The 25,726-nt window shown below is 46.9% G+C and overlaps 1 protein-coding gene across 2 annotated transcripts in view; it reads right to left on the reverse strand.

Annotated features, from left to right (window-relative positions):
* Positions 1-281: 281 nt before the first annotated feature.
* RNF168 (ring finger protein 168) overlaps positions 282-25,726 on the reverse strand; it is a 28,400-nt gene continuing 2,955 nt past the window's right edge. Inside the window, exons 2-7 of one of the 2 annotated variants that reach the window (XM_040427769.1) lie at positions 19,194-19,534; positions 19,022-19,098; positions 18,462-18,641; positions 17,560-17,684; positions 5,257-5,329; positions 282-1,373 (exon numbers count right to left, since the gene is read on the reverse strand). In XM_040427769.1, the coding sequence (XP_040283703.1) occupies positions 489-1,373; positions 5,257-5,329; positions 17,560-17,684; positions 18,462-18,641; positions 19,022-19,098; positions 19,194-19,506 (1,653 nt within the window). In that variant the 5' untranslated portion in view covers positions 19,507-19,534 and the 3' untranslated portion in view covers positions 282-488. The remainder of the gene's footprint in view (positions 1,374-5,256; positions 5,330-17,559; positions 17,685-18,461; positions 18,642-19,021; positions 19,099-19,193; positions 19,535-25,726) is intronic. The other variant, XM_040427770.1, reaches the window with a different exon arrangement.

The raw sequence follows: 25,726 nt of genomic DNA on the forward strand, positions 1-25,726 counted from the left end.
CAGAAAGTAATTTCAATGCTATGAAATCCTTAAAGGGGTATTCCCATCACATACAATGGGGGCATATCTCTACGATATGCCTCCCATTGTCCCAGAGGAGGGACCCACACCTACAAAGAGAAAAGAGTGGGGAGAGCTGTGGTTGGAGGACTCCGTCCACCACCAAGCACTGCTCCCATACAAGTGAATGGTAGCGCACCGCGCACGCGCGGCCCCTGCTCCCATTCATTTCTATGGGCAGACAGAAATAGCTGAGCCAGCGCAGTGCACCTTCCATTAATTTCCCCGCTCAGTTCTCATTGCAGGTGCGGGTCCCAGAGGTGGGGGCCACACCTATCAGACCATGGGGGCATAGCCTAGCGATATGCCCCCATTGTATGTGATGGCAAATCCCCTTTAAAGTTATAACCAGAGGCAACAATCTGAATGCAGCAACCTGAGAGAAATCAGCAGTATCCATAAAACGAATATAACAGGCACTTATGGCTTCACTTTCCAGCCGACTTTTGAAACATGCCCAGTATTGTTTGCTGCTTATTACTTGGCCTCAAGACTTTGAGGCCTTCAGATAGTTGTGTTCTTGACGAGTGTCCTACTCCATTCCGCTGCACAGATTTTTTGGGGGCAGGTTTTTTATTTTCATCTGATGTGTCCCCACTTCCAGGGCTCTCCGCTTTGCCGTCATTAAATTGTGACTTTTTCTGAGGTGTAGTGTCTGATTCTTCTTGTTGCTGGCTTGTTCTCTTTGGCCGCAGCTTGTACTCATCCGGGGATCCTTTGTGCCTGCTCACCATGCTTTCTTCTTTGTCTAACAGCTTTTGCAGCTTCAGTGCCATCATCCTGTCCTGTTCTTCCTGTAGCTTCCTTTGAATGAGCGCCTCTTCCTGCTCCTTTATTCTCTCTGTATATAACTCTGCAACCGAGTTGTTCTCCAAGCAAGAAACCTTCTGACGCTTTTCGGTTACATGGCTGTCGCCATCTACAGGGGACTCTAGGGTTCGTTTAGCTGTTTTAATCCACTGGTCAGGAGAACTGGGAACATGGCTGGATTCTGAAGAGCTCCACCACCCAACGTCACCTCGATCACTGGAAGACATTGGTGGAGAGATGTTTATAGCAGCCATGTCTGATGGGGTCTTATTTCTTGAACTGAATTTAGCAGTCAAACCCTCAGAGGAGCTTGCCACATGCAGGTCGCTTTGGGCTGCATCAATAGGCGAGTATTTCGATAGACAAGGTATCGGCAGCTCTGTGTCAGAAGCGTGCATTTTTCTGCCATTTACAGAAAAACTGAATTGAGGAGATAAAGATGGCATGGAGTCTTCATCCGAGTCCAACACACTTCCATTACTTCGCAAGGTGGAATTAAGATGCTGAAAAGACAGGAACAGATGAGTGAAAAGTGCAAACACAAACCTGACAATCACACAACACATCAGGATCTTCATTCTGTACCAGCCAGATTAAAAAACTACTTCCTGGTACAGTCTTCACACACAGGAAATGCCACTTGAGCTAACATGGGCCCCTGCTACGACCAGTGACTGGCAGAGCGGACTTTAAAGGAGTATTCCGGTAAAGTAACTTAATTTTTGAAAAACTGCATTAAAGGGGTTGCCTCACGAAAAATATTCTAGTTTTCAAACCAGCACCCGGACCCAAATCCTTTTGTAACTGCATGTAAAAAACGAAAAAATTTTGCATAGCCATTTAGTTATTCAATAAGATGCATCTGTATAGCGCCACCTGTTTGTTTTTTATTTCTTTGACTGGCTCATGAAGAAGGCCGCACATGCTCAGTGTCATCCTACAACTTCCTCCTGAGCTGTGATAGGGAGAGCTGAGACACGCCCCCTGAGCTGTGATAGGGAGAGCTGAGACACGCCCCCTGAGCTGCAGCAGAAAAGACACTCCCCTGAGCTGTCAGCTTGATATAAATCTAGGAGAGCAATGAATGGGGAGATCTCTGGATGTGAGATACAGGGCTGGTTCTAGCTTTGTTAGAAAGAGACTGTTGTGTACTATATCATTTCTGATTTCATTTATTACATTAATCATGGGATAACCCCTTTAAGGCTGCAAGCTGTAACCCAACCAGAACCCATACATACAATCAGAGTTTCAATTTACCTTGCGATCCACTTGTCTAGCTCCTGTGTGAGCCTGCAACACACTGAGTATCATGGCGCCTGATCTTCCCTCACAAAACTTAAAAGACTACAATCCACACAATCCCTAGCTTTCATGCTGTGAGTGTTGATGTTTATTGATTGGCTGCCTGATATACAGTCCAGCCACGCCGCCTCTACTCAGTAATCAGCAGCACACTAACCAGTCCTTTGTTTCACAAGACATTTAGGGTACTTTCACACTAGTGTTTTTCTTTTCCGGCACTGAGTTCCGTCCTAGGGGCTCAATACCGGAAAAGAACTGATCAGTTTTATCCCCATGCATTCTGAATGGAGAGAAATCCGTTCAGGATGCATCAGGATGTCTTCAGTTCAGTCACTGAACGGCGTTTTGGACGGAGGAAATAGCGCAGCATGCTGCGGTATCATCTCCGTCCAAAATTCCGGATCCGGCATTAATTAAACATTGAAATGTATTAGTGCCGGATCCAGCATTAAAAATACCGCACTGTCGGATCCGATAAAAATGTGAAGAAAAAAAAAATAGAAACGGATCAGTTTGTCCGTATGACAAATGGAGAGACGGATCTGAAACAGTCTACAAATGCTGTCCGTTTGCATGCAGATTGCCTGATCCGGCAGGCAGTTCCGGCGACGGAACTGCTTGCCGGATCACTGTACCGCAAGTGTGAAAGTAGCCCAAGCTAGAGGATTGATAGCAATACACTGAGCATGCTCGACCTAACAAAGGCTCAGAACTACAGGTCAATGTCATGGTAATTAATGAGAAAACACAGTGGGTGGCAGAAGAAGAAAACTGGTTTTATAACTACTGAACGGTAAATATGCGAAATTTACATTATCTTAGGTAATTATTTATGATGAATTAGTCTAAAACATAAGTCATATTTATAGTAACCGGAATACCCCTTTAACCTTTGTGCTGAGATGGGAGTTCAAATATTGTTTCATAAAGACTGAAAATAATTAAAACATTCTATCATGGTAAAAATAGAAGCCAGGCCAACAATAAGCCCATCACTGTCTAGCCCACTATTGCACCAGAAAGAACTAAATACGTACTCCTCTAACTTTTAACGCAGGAAAATATGTGTTAGTTTTGGTAAAGAATGTGTTAGAATGAGAAAAACACAAACACTTGTTTTATTCGCAGCCATTGAAACCATTACTCCTAAAGGCCCAATTACACCTGCAGATTATTGTTAAGATGATCGCTAATGAGCGTTCGTAAGAACGCTCATTAGCGATCATCTTGTAGTGTAATACTGCAGCCCAACGAGCTCGTTCATTTAGCAATCAGGATCTTTTAACATGTAAAATAATCCTGGATTGCCAGCGGCTGATCGCGCCGTATAATAGGCACTCTGCTGCAGGCAAAACAGTGAGACAGTATAGGGATGACAGATAGTCAGGTCCATAAATATTGGGACATCGACACAATTCTAACATTTTTGGCTCTATACACCACCACAATGGATTTGAAATGAAACGACCAAGCTGTGCTTTAACTGCGGACTGTCAGCTTTAATTTGAGGCTATTTACATCCAAATCAGGTGAATGGTGTAGAAATTACAACAGTTTGCATATGTGCCTCCCACTTGTTAAGGAACCAAAAGTAATGGGACAGAATAATAATCATAAATCAAACTTTCACTTTTTAATACTTGGTTGCAAATCCTTTGCAGTCAATTACAGCCTGAAGTCTTTAACGCATAGACATCACCAGAAGCTGGGTTTCATCCCTGGTGATGCTCTGCCAGGCCTCTACTGCAACTGTCTTCAGTTCCTGCTTGTTCTTGGGGCATTTTCCCTTCAGTTTTGTCTTCAGGAAGTGAAATGCATGCTCAATCGGATTCAGGTCAGGTGATTGACTTGGCCATTGCATAACATTCCACTTCTTTCCCTTAAAAAACTCTTTGGTTGCTTTTGCAGTATGCTTTGGGTCATTGTCCATCTGCACTGTGAAGCGCCGTCCAATCAGTTCTGAAGCATTTGGCTGAATATGAGCAGATAATATTGCCCGAAACACTTCAGAATTCATCCTGCGGCTTTTGTCAGCAGTCACATCATCAATGAATACAAGAGAACCAGTTCCATTGGCAGCCATACATGCCCACGCCATGACACTACCACCACCATGCTTCACTGATGAGGTGGTATGCTTAGGATCACGAGCAGTTCCTTTCCTTCTCCATACACTTCTCTTCCCATCACTCTGGTACAAGTTGATCTTGGTCTCATCTGTCCATAGGATGTTGTTCCAGAACTGAGAAGGCTTTTTTAGATGTCGTTTGGCAAACTCTAATCTGGCCTTCCTGTTTTTGAGGCTCACCAATGGTTTACATCTTGTGGTGAAACCTCTGTATTCACTCTGGTGAAGTCTTCTCTTGATTGTTGACTTTGACACACATACACCTACCTCCTGGAGAGTGTTCTTGATCTGGCCAACTGTTGTGAAGGGTGTTTTCTTCACCAGGGAAAGAATTCTTCGGTCATCCACCACAGTTGTTTTACGTGGTCTTCCGGATCTTTTGGTGTTGCTGAGCTCACCGGTGCTCACCGTGGCTTGCTTCACTGATAGTGACAGCTCTTTGGATCTCATCTTGAGAGTTGACAGCAACAGATTCCAAATGCAAATAGCACACTTGGAATGAACTCTGGACCTTTTATCTGCTCATTGTAATTGGGATAATGAGGGAATAACACACACCTGGCCATGGAACAGCTGAGAAGCCAATTGTCCCATTACTTTTGGTCCCTTAACAAGTGGGAGACACATATGCAAACTGTTGTAATTCCTACACCGTTCACCTGATTTGGATGTAAATAACCTCAAATTAAAGCTGACAGTCTGCAGTAAAGGCACATCTTGTTTGTTTCATTTCAAATCCATTGTGGTGGTGTATAGAGCCAAAAATGTTAGAAGTGTGTCGATGTCCCAATATTTATGGACCTGACTGTACATTAGCGATTGCTCATCCCTATATACTGGGGAGTACGCTGCATGTAATCGCAGCAGTCCCCTCCTCCAGCAAGCAGAAACATTTCCCTCCTGACAATCGTCTGCTCTGCCTGTGTAATAGGGCCCTACCAAAATGTGTTTACCTTTAAATCTTCACTCCTGATTTGAGCAGAGCTTCTAATATGAATGCTTTCATTAACTTTAGGGGATAGAAATCTGCAGAGTCAAGGAAACGCAACAAGGTTATAAACAGGTCACTGTAGAATACAAAGTTAATTCATTAACCTTAAAGGGATTCTGTCACCTCGTATAACACAAATTCAGATTTTAAACCAGTCATGCTCCACAGCTTACCTTGAATCGGCTGTGCTGTTTTTTATTGTAATCCGTCCAGCAGTTTTGAAGAAAAACGTCTTTTATAAAACCCTGAAGGTGCCCAGAGGGGCGTTATGTTCCCCAGTGCCATTTGCTGGAGACTGAGGGCAGGAGCTTCATCGTCGTCACTGGGCATGCGCCGAGCCCAGTGATGTCCGATGCTCACTCTTCCCTCAGTCTCCAGCAAATGGCACTGGCGCAGCCCTCAGTGGGTACTGCGTCTGCGCGAGACTTCGCTCGGCCGTCAGGGAGGGGGGAGGAGAGGGATGAGACGCTGTGGGCGGTTAGGGATTCTGGAGGAAGGCGTTTTGGGCGTTACTGGGCACACAAAGGGGAACATAACGCACAATAAAAAACAGCACAGCCGATTCAAGGTAAGCTGTGGAGCATGACTGGTTTAAAATCTGAATTGGTCTTATACGAGGTGACAGAATCCCTTTAAAGGCTACAAACACCTTTGGGGTAATTTTTTTATGAATGTCAGCAGTTTTTGCGATATAGGGGTTAAATTTCAATCTATTTGCAGACTCACTTTCTGCTTAGTCCCATCAGGTGCCTGCTCCTTTAGAGCTCCTATCACTGACCTCAAACACTCATTAGGCTACTTTCACACCAGTGTTTTTGCAGGAGCAGTCATGGATCAGCAAAAACGCTTCCGTTCTGATAATACAACCGCCTGCATCCGTTATGAATGGATCCGGTTGTATTATGTCTTATACAGCCGAGACTGATCCGTCATGAACTCCACTGAAAGTCAATGGGGAATGGATCAGTTTTCTATTGTACCAGAGAAAACGGATCTGTCCACATTGACTTACGTTGTGTGTAAGGACGGATCCGTCTTGCTCAGCACCACATCGGACAAAAAAAACACTGCTTGCAGCGGTATTCTGTCCGATGGGGACGCAACTAAACAGAATGCATTCTGATGCACTCAGTTTCGTTCACTTTTGTCCCCATGGACAATGAATGGGACAAAACGGAAGCGTTTTACCCCGCGCTATTGAGATTTTATGACAGATCTCAATAGCGGAAAGGGAAAGCATAAGTGTGAAAAATGGATTTTTTGTACTCACCGTAAAATCCTTTTCTCGTAGTAGGCATTGGGGGACACAGCACCATGGGTATATGCCCAGCTGCCACTAGGAGGCTGACACTAGAAACAAAAAAGTGTTGGCTCCAACCAGGTGGGCTATACCCCTCTGCAAGAGCCGAGAGAAACCAGTCGGTACAAAAGCAGTAGGAACGTCACACCTGAACAAACCGAAAACTGAACGCCAACAAGTCTTCAACTGGGGAAACCCAACGACCACAAATCGCCGGGACCTCAAACAAGAAGAAACTCAAAAATGGGTGGGATCTGTGTCCCCCAATGCCTACTACGAGAAAAGGATTTTACGGTGAGTACAAAAAATCCATTTTTCTCGTGCATGGCATTGGGGGACACAGCACCATGGGACGTCCCAAAGCAGTCCCTGAGGGAGGGAATAAGAACGCCATGTCGCCAATCTAAAGCACAGCCGCTTGTAGAACCTTGCGCCCGAGGCTAGCGTCAGCGGAAGCCAGGGAATGAATATGGTAAAACTTAGAGAAAGTGTGAACTGACGCCCAGGTGGCGGCCCGGCAGACCTGGGAAGCAGATGCCTGATGACACACCGCCCAGGAAGCCCCAACTGCCCTAGTCGAATGAGCGGTCAACCTGGAAGGGGGAGCACGGCCCTTCGCGATATAGGCCTCCTTGACAGCCGACCGAACCCAGCGAGAGATGGTGGCCTTGGAGGCAGGCAAACCCTTACAAGGACCCTTGGGACCATGAAAAAGGAGTCCGAACGACGGAAGGGTTCCGTGAGGCGAAGGTACAGGCGAAGAGCCCGAACTACATCAAGGCAATGGAGGGATTTCTCCCTAGGGTGAAAAGGATTAGGGCAGAAAGAGGGAAGGACGATCTCCTCATTGATATGAAACGAGGAGACCACCTTAGGAAGAAAAGAAGGAACGGGACGCAACACCACCTTGTCCTGATGAAAAACCAGGAAAGGCGAACGGCAAGAAAGCGCCGCCAGTTCGGAAACCCGGCGGATGGAGGTGACTGCCACTAAGAAGGCCACCTTAAGCGAGACAAACGACAGAGAGATCTCTGTCAAAGGCTTGAAGGGAGAAGACTGAAGGGCGTCAAGGACGAGATTCAGGTCCCACGGCTCAACTGGAAAACGAAAGGGAGGGGCTCGGCGAGCGACACCCTGCAGAAAAGTCCTAACCTGAGCCCGTGAGGCCACGGGACGCTGAAAAAGGACTGAGAGGGCCGAAATCTGTCCTCTGAGAGAAGCCAGGCGAAGACCCTTCTCAAAACCGGCCTGAAGGAAGGCCAGAACGTTAGGGACGGAGAAACGGACAGGGCAAAAACGCCCAGACTCGCACCAGGCAAAATACGCTCTCCAGGTCCGGTAGTAAAAACAGGCTGACTGGGGTTTGTGAGCGTGAAGCATCGTCTGAATGACCGAATCCGAGAGGCCACGGGACTTCAGGACCGCGGTCTCAACAGCCACGCCGTCAAACGAAGCTGAGGTAAATTCGGGTGGGACAGAGGGCCCTGTGAAAGGAGATCGTGGCGCAGAGGAAGTCGCCACGGAACGTCGGCGAGCAGAAACACCAGATCTGCGTACCACGCCCTGCGGGGCCAATCCGGAGCCACCAGGATTGCCGGAACACGGGCTGCCTTGAGACGTTTGAGTACTCGGGGCAGGAGAGGAATGGGGGGAAACAGGTACAGAAGGTCGAACTGAGACCAAGGCAGAACTAGGGCGTCTACCGCGAAAGCCTGAGGGTCCCTGGACCGCGCGACAGCGCGGGATCCTGTGGTTGAGACGTGACGCGAAGAGATCCACGTCCGGAGTTCCCCATCGGTGACAAAGTTGGAGGAACACCTCTGGATGTAGAGACCATTCGCCCGGGTCGACTAGCTGACGACTGAGGAAGTCTGCCGCCCAATTGTCGACCCCGGGAATGTGTACTGCGGAGAGGACGGGAACGTGGTTCTCCGCCCAGCGCAGGATGTGGGAGGCTTCCTGCAAGGCCATCACGCTCCTGGTGCCCCCTTGGTGGTTCAGATAAGCCACTGCGGTGGAATTGTCCGTTTGAACCCGGATCCCGGACCCGGACGAAGTGATTCAGCCCCTTCAGGTCCAAGATAGGACGGAGCGAACCGTCCTTCTTGGGAACTGTGAACAGATTTGAATAGAACCCCCGAAAGCGTTCTGACTCTGGAATCGGAACGATGACCCCTAGAGAGCGAAGCGAACGAATGGCCTGAAAAAAATATCTTCTGCCCCGGAGGGGGACCTGGGGGGGCGACGTCAGGAAGAATAGTCCCGGCGGAAGAACGGAAAATTCGATCCTGTATCCGGAGAAGACTACCTCCAGAACCCAAGCGTTTTCCACACTTGCTTGCCAGACATTCTGAAAGGCGAGCAGACGCCCTCCCACCTTGACAGAGTCATGCGGAAGGAGGTTTAGTGGACTGGGGGCGAGCAGGTTTGGGCTTGGCATGCCAGGAGGGCTTGGCATGCCAGGAAGGCCTGGAGGCCTTCTTGTCAGATCGGGCGGGGGGGGCCCGAAAGGACTGCGCCCGAGAGGACGACCCAGGGAAGCGACGGCGGCGAGGCCGATTCTGGGGAAGAAGAGAGCTCTTACTGCCAGTGGCCTCCGAGAGGAGCTCTTCCAAACGCTTCCCAAAGAGCTTCCCACCGAGAAAGGGAAGGGAAATTAGAGCCTTCTTGGAGGCGGAATCTGCCGCCCAAGAACGAAGCCAGATGGTGCGGCGGATGCCACAGAGTTAGCGGCCGCACGGCCGGAACGGCGGGCCGATTCCATAGAGGCATCGCAAAGAAACTTGGACGCCTGGTAAATTTGAGAGGCAAGCACAGCCAGCTCCCCCTGATCTGAGTCTGGGGGTAAGGCACGGACAAGCTGTTTTGCCCAGATAGCGCAGGCCTTAGCCACCCAGGAGGCGGCAAACGCAGGGCGGATGGCGGCACCCGCTGCAACGAAAACAGACTTGGCCAAAGAGTCGACCCGTTTGTCAGCGGGATCCGACAAGGAAGCCGCGTCAGCCAGGGGAAGGGTAGTAGCCTTCGCCAGGCGGGCAACCTGAGGGTCTACCTGAGGAGGAACCGTCCAGGTATTGACAGATTCCTCAGAAAAAGGATAGGGGACGTCAGAGGCCTTAGTAAGATGAAGGCGCCGATCAGGATGACGCCACTCCTTAGCCAGAAGCGAGTCCAGATCCTCGTGATTCGGGAAGACCACAGTGGACCGTCTAGACCGGCGGAAGGACACCGACTCCAGGGAGGAGGAAGAGGGAACGTCCTGCACATGGAGCGCATTACGGACGGCTTTGATGAGGTCCTGAACGGCCGCAGACATCGCCGAGCACCGCTCCGATTCAGAATCTGAAGCGGAGGAGTCCCCAGGAACGGCGGAAGCGGCTGAAGAAGAAATTTCGCCCGACTCAGACAGACGGTCCAAGGACTGCGCTAAGGATTGGGAGAGGCTGGCAAGGTTACCTATGGCCTGGGAAAGGGTAGCAGCCCATTCCGGAAGGACCGACAAAGAAGGGGCCGCAGGGGCGGACTGGGTGGGCCTGGGGGGGGAGGCACTGCACGCAGAGAGAGGTAGACTGGCCGCATGGGAACTTCCTATTAAACATGGAACAGGCGTAATGAGTGGAAATGGCGGCAGGGGGAGTGGGGGCCCGACCAGAAGAAGACATGAGGGCGGATGGTGGAGCCTGCAAAACAAAAAAGTCAGCCAGAGGCTGCCTACCAGACCCAAGGTGCTGCGTCCCACAGGAGCGCGTTCAGAGAGCCGAACCGCAGGAGAAGCTGCAAGATGGCGACAGCTGCAGGCAGGACAGGAGCCGGTAGTAGAGGAAGGCACGCCCCCCCAGCAGCCCGCGCTGGTGTTGGATTGGCAAGAAAAAAGCGCCTCCCAGGGCACCACCCACAGAGGGGAGGGAGAGGAGAAAAGCCCGGGAAGGCAGAAGGCGGAGACGGAGCTCCGCCCCACGTGACCTGCGGCCTAGGGGGCAGAAAAGCCGGGGCCTATAGTAGAAAATGCTGCCGGAAACGGACGTCCGCGGTCGCGGTAACGTCCGGAGGCAGCAGCAGAAGCGGGGACTCAGCGCTGATGCGGGGGGCCCGGATGCCAGGTAGGAGCAGAGGGAAACCCGACAGTGCGGGAAGGAGCAGATAGTGACAAAAAAAAAAAAAAAAAACGGCCGTCTTAAAGGGCCAGGCCCTAGAAACAAAGGTGCCCCCAAACAGAAGTCCCCGCGCAAAATTGACGCCCAGGGGAGTAAAAAAAAAAAAAAAAAAAAGGCATGCAGTGCCCCCTTGCTCAACTCTAAAAGGGGATCAGGGAGGGGAGGGAGCACAGGATACTGCCATACTCACCTTCCGACGTTTTCAGGCGCGGCAATGACCACCCCCTCGGCGGACTCAACACGGGAGCCGTGGGTCCGCCGGAATTCCACTGCGGAAGCAGATAAGTGGGGACTGGGTGGCTGCCGGGTACCTGAGTACGCGCCCGCAGGGGGGCAACTAAAGTGGAACACGATGGAGCCACCCCTGCATCAGGAAGAAACCTGCAGATAAAAAGAGAAAATAGAATAAAATAAAAAATAAAATTAGCAGGATGACCTGCGAAAACAGGTCATGTCTGCCTCCTACGGACACTAGAACTAGACTGGTTTCTCTCGGCTCTTGCAGAGGGGTATAGCCCACCTGGGTGGAGCCAACACTTTTTTGTTTCTAGTGTCAGCCTCCTAGTGGCAGCTGGGCATATACCCATGGTGCTGTGTCTCCCAATGCCATGCACGAGAAAGTAGCCTTATAGCTAAACGGTTATCAAACTGGTAAGAAAATGGCTTAAACAAGTGTTTATGAGGTCAGGAGATCAGAGATAATAGCCATACATGAGCCTTCAATTTGACGGAACTCTGCAAATAGACTGAAATTCAGCACACCAACTGCTGAAATTATTTTAAAAAAAAGACCAATTGCAAAAAATATTTTTGGTCTAAAATGAGTAGAATGCAATAAACTAAAAACAATTGCCTAAGATGTTCATAGTCTAACTAAATTACACCATACATCATCTGCTTAAGTGTTAGGATGGATTCATAAGTAGTGCGATTTTATGACAAGTACAGGTCCACCCTGAATTGTAAAGGGTGAAATCCGCAGCAATTCCATGGTAAATGTAAAGCAAGTGGATTGGTCCATGGTATAAAAATATATCCCACTTAAATGGGGGCTTATCTGCAGTCATTTGGCACAGTCACTACACTATGAATGGAGCAGTGCTTCCAGATAAGTAAAGCTAGACAGTATGTGGATACATGGGACCTCATGCAGTGTGCATCGTGTATCGAATGCTGACCGAAAATACGGTCAAGAGAATGAGACCTGCCACACATCTTTTTCTGGACTTTTTGGCTTGTTAAAAATGCCATGAAATTCTGACTTCTTAAAAAAGGATATTTTGGAGGTGGGATTTTAGTTAAACTTTTTTCAGACTCGCCAGTTTTTTTTTGACAAAAAATAAAGTAAAAACACCCTCATTTTTTATCTTTTATGAAGATTGTGCTGTTGCCTTCAAAACTAACTAGCTCAAAAAAAGGTACAGAAAGGGTGACACCCAATAGTCAATTCATTCATAAATATTGAGGAGGAATTACAGAGGAACTGCAAGTAGCAAAGAAAGTTCTATGCCAGGGGTCAGCAACCTCCAGCACACCAGCTGCTGTGAAACTACAATTTCCAGCATGCTCCATTCATTTCTATGGGAGTTTGGAAATGAGCAGAGTAAGTATGCATGCTGGGAGTTGTAGTTCCACAACATCTGGCGTGCCGGAGGTTGCCTACCCCTGTTCTATGCTCTAGAATTGTTATTTCGTGGGGATTCAAGTACTTAATAAAACAGACATGTCAGGAGAGTTTTTAACCACCTCCGGACCGCCTAACGCAGGATCGCGTTCCGGAGGTGGCAGCCCTGCGCAGAGTCACGCATATATGCGTCATCTCGCGATGGGCGAGATTTCCTGTGAACGCGCGCACACAGGCGCGCGCGCTCACAGGAACGGAAGGTAAGAGAGTTGATCTCCAGCCTGCCAGCGGCGATCGTTCGCTGGCAGGCTGGAGATGTGTTTTTTTTAACCCCTAACAGGTATATTAGACGCTGTTTTGATAACAGCGTCTAATATACCTGCTACCTGGTCCTCTGGTGGTCCCATTTGTTTGGATCGACCACCAGAGGACACAGGTAGCTCAGTAAAGTCCCACCAAGCACCACTACACTACACTACCCCCCCCCCCCGTCACTTATTAACCCCTTATTAGCCCCTGATCACCCCTGATCACCCCATATAGACTCCCTGATCACCCCCCTGTCATTGATCACCCCCCTGTCATTGATTACCCCCCTGTAAAGCTCCATTCAGATGTCCGCATGATTTTTACGGATCCACTGATAGATGGATCAGATCCGCAAAACGCATCCGGACGTCTGAATGAAGCCTTACAGGGGCGTGATCAATGACTGTGGTTATCACCCCATATAGACTCCCTGATCACCCCCCCTGTCATTGATTACACCCCTGTCATTGATCAACCCCCTGTAAAGCTCCATTCAGACGTCCGCATGATTTTTACGGATGCACTGATAGATGGATCCGATCCTCAAAACGCATCCGGACGTCTGAATGAAGCCTTACAGGGGCATGATCAATGACTGTGGTGATCACCCCATATAGACTCCCTGATCACCCCCCTGTAAAGCTCCATTCAGATGTCCGCATGATTTTTACGGATGCACTGATAGATGGATCCGATCCACAAAACGCATCCGGACGTCTGAATGAAGCCTTACAGGGGCATGATCAATGACTGTGGTGATCACCCCCATATAGACTCCCTGATCACCCCCCTGTAAAGCTCCATTCAGATGTCCGCATGATTTTTACGGATGCACTGATAGATGGATCCGATCCTCAAAACGCATCCGGACGTCTGAATGAAGCCTTACAGGGGCATGATCAATGACTGTGGTGATCACCCCATATAGACTCCCTGATCACCCCCCTGTCATTGATCACCCCCCTGTAAAGCTCCATTCAGATGTCCGCATGATTTTTACGGATGCACTGATAGATGGATCCGATCCGCAAAACGCATCCGGACGTCTGAATGAAGCCTTACAGGGGCATGATCAATGACTGTGGTGATCACCCCATATAGACTCCCTGATCACCCCCCTGTCATTGATTACCCCCCTGTAAAGCTCCATTCAGATGTCCGCATGATTTTTACGGATGCACTGATAGATGGATCGGATCCGCAAAACGCATCCGGACGTCTGAATGAAGCCTTACAGGGGCGTGATCAATGACTGTGGTTATCACCCCATATAGACTCCCTGATCACCCCCCTGTCATTGATCACCCCCCTGTCATTGATCAACCCCCCTGTCATTGATCACCCCCCTGTCATTGATCACCCCCCTGTCATTGATCACCCCCCTGTCATTGATCACCCCCCTGTAAGGCTCCATTCAGATATTTTTTTGGCCCAAGTTGGCAGAATTTTTTTTTTTTTTTCTTACAAAGTCTCATATTCCACTAACTTGTGTCAAAAAATAAAATCTCACATGAACTCACCATACCCCTCACGGAATCCAAATGCGTAAAATTTTTTAGACATTTATATTCCAGACTTCTTCTCACGCTTTAGGGCCCCTAGAATGCCAGGGCAGTATAAATACCCCACATGTGACCCCATTTCGGAAAGAAGACACCCCCAGGTATTCCGTGAGGGGCATATTGAGTCCATGAAAGATTGAATTTTTTGTCCCAAGTTAGCGGAACGGGAGACTTTGTGAGAAAAAAATTAAAAATATCAATTTCCGCTAACTTGTGCCAAAAAAAAAAAAATTCTATGAACTCGCCATGCCCCTCATTGAATACCTTGGGGTGTCTTCTTTCCAAAATGGGGTCACATGTGGGGTATTTATACTGCTCTGGCATTCTAGGGGCCCCAAAGCGTGAGAAGAAGTCTGGTATCCAAATGTCTAAAAATGCCCTCCTAAAAGGAATTTGGGCACCTTTGCGCATCTAGGCTGCAAAAAAGTGTCACACATCTGGTATCGCCGTACTCAGGAGAAGTTGGGGAATGTGTTTTGGGGTGTCATTTTACATATACCCATGCTGGGTGAGAGAAATATCTTGGTCAAATGCCAACTTTGTATAAAAAAATGGGAAAAGTTGTCTTTTGCCAAGATATTTCTCTCACCCAGCATGGGTATATGTAAAATGACACCCCAAAACACATTCCCCAACTTCTCCTGAATACGGCGATACCACATGTGTGACACTTTTTTGCAGCCTAGGTGGGCAAAGGGGCCCATATTCCAAAGAGCACCTTTAGGATTTCACAGGTCATTTACCTACTTACCACACATTAGGGCCCCTGGAAAATGCCAGGGCAGTATAACTACCCCACAAGTGACCCCATTTTGGAAAGAAGACACCCCAAGGTATTCCGTGAGGGGCATGGCGAGTTCCTAGAATTTTTTATTTTTTGTCACAAGTTAGTGGAAAATGCTTATTTTTTTTTTAATTTTTTTTTTCATACAAAGTCTCATATTCCACTAACTTGTGACAAAAAATAAAAAGTTCCATGAACTCACTATGCCCATCAGCGAATACCTTGGGGTCTCTTCTTTCCAAAATGGGGTCACTTGTGGGGTAGTTATACTGCCCTGGCATTCTAGGGGCCCAAATGTGTGGTAAGGAGTTTGAAATCAAATTCTGTAAAAAATGACCTGTGAAATCCGAAAGGTGCTCTTTTGAATATGGGCCCCTTTGCCCACCTAGGCTGCAAAAAAGTGTCACACATCTGGTATCTCCGTAATCGGGAGAAGTTGGGGAATGTGTTTTGGGGTGTCATTTTACATATACCCATGCTGGGTGAGAGAAATATCTTGGCAAAAGACAACTTTTCCCATTTTTTTATACAAAGTTGGCATTTGACCAAGATATTTATCTCACCCAGCATGGGTATATGTAAAAAGACACCCCAAAACACATTCCTCAACTTCTCCTGAATACAGAGATACCAGATGTGTGACACTTTTTTGCAGCCTAGGTGGGCAAAGGGGCCCACATTCCAAAGAGCACCTTTCGGATTTCACAGGTCATTTACCTACTTACCACACATTTGGGCCCCTAGATGCCAGGGCAGTATAACTACCCCACAAGTGACCCCATTTTGGAAAGAAGAGACCCCAAGGTATTCGCTGATGGGCATAGTGAGTTCATGGAAGTTTTTATTTTTTGTCACAAGTTTGTGGAATATGAGACTTTGTATGAAAAAAAAAATTTAAAAAAAAATCATCATTTTCCACTAACTTGTGACAAAAAATAAAAAATTCTAGGAACTCGCCATGCCCCTCACGGAATACCTTGGGGTGTCTTCTTTCCAAAATGGGGTCACTTGTGGGGTAGTTATACTGCCCTGGTATTCTAGGGGCCCAAATGTGTGGTAAGGAGTTTGAAATCAAATTCAGGAAAAAATGAGGAGTGAAATCCGAAAGGTGCTCTTTGGAATATGGGCCCCTTTGCCCACCTAGGCTGCAAAAAAGTGTCACACATCTGGTATCCCCGTACTCAGGAGAAGTTGAGGAATGTGTTTTGGGGTGTCTTTTTACATATACCCATGCTGGGTGAGATAAATATCTTGGTCAAATGACAACTTTGTATAAAAAAATGGGAAAAGTTGTCTTTTGCCAAGATATTTCTCTCACCCAGCATGGGTATATATAAAATGACACCCCAAAACACATTCCCCACCTTCTCCTGAGTACGGAGATACCAGATGTGTGACACTTTTTTGCAGCCTAGGTGGGCAAAGGGGCCCATATTCCAAGAGCACCTTTCGGATTTCACAGGTCATTTTTTACAGAATTTGATTTCAAACTCCTTACCACACATTTGGGCCCCTAGAATGCCAGGGCAGTATAACTACCCCACAAGTGACCCCATTTTGGAAAGAAGAGACCCCAAGGTATTCGCTGATGGGCATAGTGAGTTCATAAAACTTTTTATTTTTTGTCACAAGTTAGTGGAATATGAGACTTTGTAAGAAAAAAAAAATAAAAAAAAAAATCATAATTTTCCGCTAACTTGTGACAAAAAATAAAAAGTTCTATGAACTCACTATGCCCATCAGCGAATACCTTAGGGTGTGTACTTTCAGAAATGGGGTCATTTGTGGGGTGTTTGTACTGTCTGGGCATTGTAGAACCTCAGGAAACATGACAGGTGCTCAGAAAGTCAGAGCTGCTTCAAAAAGCGGAAATTCACATTTTTGTACCATAGTTTGTAAACGCTATAACTTTTACCCAAACCATTTTTTTTTTACCCAAACATTTTTTTTTTATCAAAGACATGTAGAACTATAAATTTAGAGCAAAATTTCTATATGGATGTCGTTTTTTTTGCAAAATTTTACTACTGAAAGTGAAAAATGTCATTTTTTTGCAAAAAAATCGTTAAATTTCGATTAATAACAAAAAAAGTAAAAATGTCAGCAGCAATGAAATACCACCAAATGAAAGCTCTATTAGTGAGAAGAAAAGGAGGTAAAATTCATTTGGGTGGTAAGTTGCATGACCGAGCAATAAACGGTGAAAGTAGTGTAGGTCAGAAGTGTAAAAAGTGGCCTGGTCTTTCAGGGTGTTTAAGCACTGGGGGCTGAGGTGGTTAAAGGAATCACTACTTTCTACGTATACTGTTGTAGTGATCACACCACCATTCCTTTAAATGTAGAACTGCACATCCCCTGCTCAATATCTATAGCGTGTTCCACTAAAAGAAGAACATCAGGCGGGGCCTGGGTGGATTTTTACCACTGCGGAGTGCCTGTCCAGTAAACTTAATGGGCGATATGGAAACATTCACCTGTTTTTCTCCACATTTTGAGGTTAGCCAAGTGTCATTAGTAACTAGCAGTCCTCACCTTTCAATGTCTCCAGATTGTTTTGGTTTGGCCTTCACATTTTTGGATGACTTTGAGCTGGGAGTCTGCTTGGAAGCTACGGGCACCTCAATAATGGATGACTGGTCAGATGTAAAGGACTCATTCTAGAAGATGGAAAATGGCAAAACTTGTATTATTGCATCGTTACCCATTTCCTTACTCCAACAGCTCACGTTCCCTTCAGCTTTACATTCTAATTAGAAACTCAACTTTTCAAGCTGGACTACACTCTTATGTGCTCCACTGTATCAGAGGGCATTGTTATAAGAGGTACGGAAAGGGGTTCTGTGATGGTTAATGTAAAACATTTAAAGCAGACATCATATAACACATGACAATTCCTAACAAAGCTAGAACAGGCCCTTTATCTCACATGATCCATAGACCCCCCTTCCCCATTCATTCATTGCACCAGTTGCTCTGCAAGATGTATTGAAGGCCAGGGGGTCAGGGGCATTTCCTTCACTCCCTATAAGGCTCCATTCACACGTCCACAATTCTGTTCCGCATTTTGCAGAACGGAATTGCAGATCCATTCATTTCTATGGGGCTGCACGATGTGCGGCCCAGATCCGGAATGCGGAACGCACATTGCCAGTGTCCGTGTTTTGCGGATCCGCAAAACACACACGGATGTGTGAATGGACGCTAACTGTGACAGCTTCTAACTGTACTCAGTGACTGGCAGTGGTTTGAAAAACATAGAATATTTTTCATTAGACAATCCCTTTAAAATACAGGCTTCGGGTGTCACAGTTGCCTCTGTAACTGGGCTGCGCAGTCTGGTGCTACAGCTCCTGATGCTGATTGCATATTTTGGCAGAGATTTGGCCACTAGATCATAAACGTCACCAAGTCAAAAGGCGGAACATTTAACTTACCATATTACTGTTTAGCATCCGAGCCAACTCTTCATCTCGCTTTAGCTGCTCTTCCGACTGCCTCTGCGCACGTTCCTGATGTAACCGTTGTTCCTCCTCTTCCTCAGCTAACAGTCTACGAATATACTCTTCACTTTTCTTACGTTCTTCCTCTTCTCTGCTAAGTCGCTCAGCTTCAATCTAAGGAGATATGTGCAAATGAAAAAGATTACATTGAAAAGGGTATTCCTTCAAATACACTTATGGCATACCCATGATGATGCACTATATGGAGAAAACTATTGAGACACCTCTAAATCACTGAATTCAGGTTTCATTCAGTCCCATTACCACAGGTGTATAAAATCCAGCCCCTAGCCATGCAGTCTGACTTTACACACTATCCTGAGGATAGGTCATGAATACATATGGCAGGACAACCCCTTTAAACACATAACATTTAGGACAGCTGCAGTGTAAGTTACTGGAATCATATGACAGAATAATTGCTTCAAGTACAGAAAACAGCAGGTTGGTGACGGGCTCCCTTTAAACCAGCACCCTCGTTAGGAAATCCTTACCTTTGTAATTTCAGCCTCATATTCCTGTCGGATTTCTCCAGGCTTGCATATACGAGGTGCTGGATAGGAGATAAAACCTAAAGTGGGGAAACGAGTTTGATAAAAATGTGATCCGGCTTCACAGTGAAGACGTTAGACACACATACATACATAGATTTTCTACTGGTCTTACCATCTTCAAAGTCATCTTCTACAGAGTCCAGTCCACGGGCGCGGCGCCCACACTCCTCTGGGTACTGACGCTGGATGATTTCCCACAGCTCCTTATCCACCAGAGTCCCGGAGCGGGCATTTTTACGTGCCCAGTTAGAAACTCTATGCCGACAGTAAGGACAACACAAGCTAGCTTTTTCTACAGTTAGCCGGAAGCATGGGTGGCACAAGGTGTGATCGCATGGCAGCGTCACCGGCTCCAGAAGTATCTCCCGACAGATGCCACAGATGGATTCAGGGCGTGACAGGGGATATTTTCTTTTCTTCGACATGCTGGCCTTAAAGAGCGATCATCATCATCTGCGGATAGAAGATGGCATGAATCAGGAAACGCAAACACGAAGGCTACTGTAATACTGTCCTAGTGCAGTGAATGAGATTTGCCAGACGTCATGTACACAGTGCGTATTGTGCAAATGCCGACGTTGACCTGCGGTGCAGTTTTTAAAATCTGCAGAATGTTTTTTTTTTTTGAGTGTCTGTGTGGATCTGTGGCAGATATAATGTAGATTCCCCGTTTTGTGTGCAGGCAGCCTAAAAACTATGACCACAGGGCTCTGAAAATACAGCGAAAAGCTCTCCACTGCACAGGGTTAAATCCGCAGCAGAAATGGACATGCTACAGATCTGAAATCCACACCGCGGGTCAACAGACACTCGTTTTGTATGCAGCACGTGGATGACATTTCTTAAAATCCTCATCCACTTTGCTGGTACTGTACAAACAAAAATCCAAAATGGAAAATTCATAGCATTTCAGTCACTCCTGGACGTAGCCTTTGGCTGGAAAAAATAACTTCCTCCAGGTCTAGCAGCAATTTGGCCCTAGCGACTCAGTCCTCTGTTCCTGTGTTAGGGCTCATGCACATCAGCGCGTGTGCCCCGTACCAGTTTTGCAGAGCGCAAATAGCGGTCCACAATGTACAGGTACCGTCTGAGCGCACGCCGTTTGCGGACCCATTCACTTGAACAAGTCCATGATCAGCAAGATACGTCCGCACCACATCTTGAGGATTGCATACGCAGTACAGCCTGCATATAGCAGGTGGCCCTATATTGCGGACCGCAATACAGGCACGGGGTACACACACTTACGTGCATGGGCCCTTACAAGCATCTGACAGCTGGCTGCTTTCACCAGTTGCCAAATGCACAAAGCTGTATTCTGCGACAGCAGACCCGACCCAAACTCATAGATCCCTATAATGCTATAATACAGGAGGAAAACAGGACCATCTTATGCTTGTGTGAACCCAGCCTTACACTAGTTGTATGATTAGAGCCTGAAGAGCCAGATCAGGCCGCACACTTCACAGCTAAGGGTACTTTCACACTAGCGTTATTCTTTTCCGGCACTGAGCTCCGTCCTAGGGGCTGAATACCGGAAAAGAACTGATCAGTTTTATCCTAATGCATTCTGAATGGAGGGCAATCCGTTCAGGATTCATCAGTTCAGTCCCTCTTACGTTTCTTTGGCCGGAGAAAATACCGCAGCATGCTGCAGTTTTACCTCCGGCCAAAAATCCTGAACACTTGCCGGAATGCTGGATCCGGCATTAATTTACATTGAAATGTATTAGTGCCGGATCCGACATTTGGTGTTCTGGCAAAACGGACCCGGTTTTCCAGTCTGCGCATGCGCAGACCTTTAAAAATGCAAAAAAAAAATACAATAAATACCAGATCCGTTTTTCCAGATGACACCGGAGAGAGACGGATCCGGTATTTCAATGCAAATGCCATCTGTTTGCGTCCAGATTGCCGGCTCCGGCGGGCCTGCCTTTCGGAATCCTCTGACGCAAGTGTGAAAGTACCCTAATGCTGAGCAGCAAGAATAACTCACGACAGGCATTGAGGGCGAGCTCTGCGCCCAGCACCCGGCAGAGGGGGGCTCTGACATGTTCAATAATAAAATAATAAGAGGATGTTGTAATACAATGCCGGAGAAGCCCCCCTGGACCAGTAGAATATATTTAATGTGACCACTGTCACGGTATATTGATGTATAATGGAAAGTGAAACCCTGTGAAGGCCCACTGCGTACCCCAGCATGTCTGTAGAAGCCCCCCAGTGTGCAGGATGTAAACAGATCAACAGGTCCAAGATGGCAGTGCTCACATGATGTACCCACGTCATCGCCTTCCCAGTTGTGCCCCTACTGCGCAGGCGCAGATAAGGCAGCACCACCACCTTGATGACGGTGCTCTGTTAATATGCCCCCCGTAGGTTCTCCAGGCCACTACACATCCGCACACAGCCTTTACGAGATCTTTTTAGGCCATAATCACACGGTGTTTGCTCAGTGATTTCCGTCAGTGACTGTCGGCCAAAAACCCAGGACAGGCGCAGATCTCTCCAGCACATCTGATCTCTGTTTAGGTTCCACTAAGGCCACATTCACACCACTGCAGATGCGCAGAACATGGATACCGGCATGTGTGCGTCCAGCAATTTGTGGACTGCACATGGCTGCAACTATAATAGAAAGTGTCAGGGTCTCTCCCCTTACCTGCAGATACTGACATACTTAGATCAACTTCAGAAAAGGTCATACAATGTAAAATGGCCGCTGTAGACACAAAGATGGCGTCTCATCCCTCACAAAAGGGCCTATTCTTCTCTGATTGCAGACAAGAATAGGACACGCTCTATTTTTGTGGGGCCGTGGAACGGAACCAGGATGTGGACAGGACACAGTGAACTCTTTGCGGCCCCATTGAAGTGAATCGGCCCGCAGCCGTTCAGCAAAATTGCAGAACTGATGCGGTCCCATTCATACTGTTGTGTGAGTGAGCGTCTGATCCACATTATTTGCAGATCGCACGTGGACCCATTCATTTCTATGGGATCTAAAAAAAAATGCAGACAGCACACGGATGTCATCCTTTTGGCTATTCTGCAAATTATAGAACATGTCCTATTCTTGTCCGTTTTACGGACAAGTATAGGACAGTTCTACAGAGGGCAGGAGGTTTCGCAAAATGCGGACTGCAAAAGACAACTATGGCCGTGTGCATGAGCCCTTAGGCCACCTGCACATGAGTGCAGGTTAGGCTACTTTCGCACTTGAGTTTTTTGCGGATCTGCAAAAACGCTTCCGTTACAATAATACAACCGTCTGCATCCATCATGAACTGATCTGGTTGTATTCTATAGCCATGACGGATCCGTCATGAACACCACTTAAAGTCAATGGGGGACGGATCCGTTTCTATTGTATCAGAGAAAATGCTTCCAGCGTTATTCTGTCCGGGATGGGAGCGCAACCAAATAGAACACATTCTGGCGTACTCAGTTCCATTCAGTTCAGTCCCCATCGACAATGAATGGGGACAAAACGGAAGAGTCTTCCTCCACTATTGAGACCCTATGACAAATCTCAATAGCGGAATTGAAAATGCTGGTGTGAAAGTAGCCTAAAGGGCTCATGCACACGAACGTATTTTCTTTCCGTGTCCGTTCCTTTATTTGTGGACCGTATGCAGAACCATTCATTTCAATGGCTCCGCAAAAAGAAAACGGAAAATAGAATGTCCTATTATTGTCCACATTACGGACAAAAATAGGACTGTTCTATAAAGGGCCAGCTGTTCTGTTCCGCAAAATACAGAATGCACACAAATATCATACGTATTTTTTGCAGATCTGTTTTTTGAGGACTGCAAAATACACATGGTCGGGTGCATGAGCCCTAATGCACATAAGATCCGCAAAAATTTCCATGTGGATTTATGTGCATTTCTGCAGCGTATTCGCACCAAATGCTGCAATTTCTATTTAAAGGTTTTTGGTGCGGATTACATACGGTTTTGCTGCGGATCTCACCCTTCCAATGAAAAGGGCGAAATCTGCTGTTAAAACCGCAAACATAACGGACATGCTGCAGATTTGAGAATCCGCAAATGCAGGTCAATTTCGGCACAGAAAAAAAAAAAATCTGCAAAGTGTACACTTTGCCAGTACCGTAATACGCAGCGTTTTTTCTGCACAGGAATCGGCACGGAAAAAATGCACGTGTTCAGCAGCGTGTGCAGGTGGCCTTAAAGCTTCTGTCACATATAGGGGCAGATTTATCAATAGATTTGCACCACTTTTATGACGTTAAAAAGCAGCAAACATTTGTAGTATAATTTGCCACTTTCCCTACTGCTCAACACGGACAGTAACCGGCATAAATTAGAGCGCAGATCTCCTGCCGCTCGCTTTATTTTGGGTCTTCTTTGAGCTTTTTTAGTCACACGTTTTTGACAAGCCTTTTCCGTTTTTTTTTTTTCCTCTTTCTTTTCTATAGAGAAGTCAATGGATAAACGCTTGCTGCATTGTGGCATGTCCTTTCTTGGCGTGGTTGTGGCCATTCGAGTGCGACATCATAGCCTATCATTATAAAAATTGTCGCGCGACAAATGTTGCAGTGTAGTTGTGCCCTGTCACGCGACACATGTCGTTGTGTAGACCTAGCCTAACGGCCTCCCATTGAGAACTTTTTGTTGTGGAACCTGCGCCACAATTCCCAAGTCAAAAGCCGCCATGTGAGCAGCGCCTTAGGGTACAGCCATGTGGCGTGGCAGCTGTGGATTTTCCGCAGTGAAGAAGGATGGCCGTCTAATTTGTAGTGCCAAAATGCGCACCAAATGGTGGGGACTGTGGACCGGTCACAGATGTTACCCTTTGCACTGCAAGGAGTAATATCCATAGGGGCCGTTTCCCATGAACGTGTGCAGTCCGTGTGTGAGCGTGATCCTCCATTCTGGACACTGCCCACGGCATTATAATGCTGTGTCTCTCTGCATGACCTTACATTATACAGTCGTGGCCAAAAGTTTTGACAATGACACAAATATTAGTTTTCACAAAGTTTGCTGCTAAACTGCTTATAGATCTTTGTTTCAGTTGTTTCTGTGATGTAGTGAAATATAATTACACGCACTTCATACGTTTCAAAGGCTTTTATCGACAATTACATGACATTTATGCAAAGAGTCAGTATTTCAGTGTTGGCCCTTATTTTTCAGGACCTCTGCAATTCGACTGGGCATGCTCTCAATCAACTTCTGGGCCAATTCCTGACTGATAGCAACCCATTCTTTCATAATCACTTCTTGGAGTTTGTCAGAATTAGTGGGTTTTTGTTTGTCCACCCACCTCTTCAGGATTGACCACAAGTTCTCAATGGGATTAAGATCTGGGGAGTTTCCAGGCCATGGACCCAAAATGTCAACGTTTTGGTCCCCGAGCCACTTGGTTATCACTTTTGCCTTATGGCACGGTGCTCCATCGTGCTGGAAAATGCATTGTTCTTCACCAAACTGTTGTTGGATTGTTGGAAGAAGTTGCGGTTGGAGGGTGTTTTGGTACCATTCTTTATTCATGGCTGTGTTTTTGGGCAAAATTGTGAGCGAGCCCACTCCCTTGGATGAGAAGCAACCCCACACATGAATGGTCTCAGGATGCTTTACTGTTGGCATGACACAGGACTGATGGTAGCGCTCACCTTTTCTTCTCCGGACAAGCCTTTTTCCAGATGCCCCAAACAATCGGAAAGAGGCTTCATCGGAGAATATGACTTTGCCCCAGTCCTCAGCAGTCCATTCACCATACTTTCTGCAGAAGATCAATCTGTCCCTGATGTTTTTTTTGGAGAGAAGTGGCTTCTTTGCTGCCCTTCTTGACACCAGGCCATCTTCCAAAAGTCTTCGCCTCACTGTGCGTGCAGATGCGCTCACACCTGCCTGCTGCCATTCCTGAGCAAGCTCTGCACTGGTGGCACTCCGATCCCGCAGCTGAATCCTCTTTAGGAGACGATCCTGGCACTTGCTGGACTTTCTTGGACGCCCTGAAGCCTTCTTAACAAGAATTGAACCTCTTTCCTTGAAGTTCTTGATGATCCTATAAATTGTTGATTGAGGTGCAATCTTAGTAGCCACAATATCCTTGCCTGTGAAGCCATTTTTAAGCAACGCAATGATGGCTGTACGCGTTTCTTTGCAGGTCACCATGGTTAACAATGGAAGAACAATGATTTCAAGCATCACCCTCCTTTTAACATGTCAAGTCTGCCATTTTAACCCAATTAGCCTGACAGTGATCTCCAGCCTTGTGCTCGTCAACATTCTCACCTGAGTTAACAAGACGATTACTGAAATGATCTCAGCAGGTCCTTTAATGACAGCAATGAAATGCAGTGGAAAGTTTTTTTGGGATTAAGTTAATTTTCATGGCAAAGAAGGACTATGCAATTCATCTGATCACTCTTCATAACATTCTGGAGTATATGCAAAATGCTATTATAAAAACTTAAGCAGCAACTTTTCCAATTTCCAATATTTATGTAATTCTCAAAACTTTTGGCCACGACTGTACAGCTTTATGTCAGTATGATCCTGCAGAAGGTCAAGCAGAGACACATAGCATTAGAAATCAGTATAATGCCGTGCGCTCCCGCAAGTCCAGAATGGGGGTTCACGCACAGAGCGCGATTACCGCACTGCACAC

The sequence above is a fragment of the Bufo bufo genome, chromosome 4 (assembly GCF_905171765.1).
Source record: "Bufo bufo chromosome 4, aBufBuf1.1, whole genome shotgun sequence".
Classification (NCBI taxonomy): Eukaryota; Metazoa; Chordata; class Amphibia; order Anura; family Bufonidae; genus Bufo; species Bufo bufo.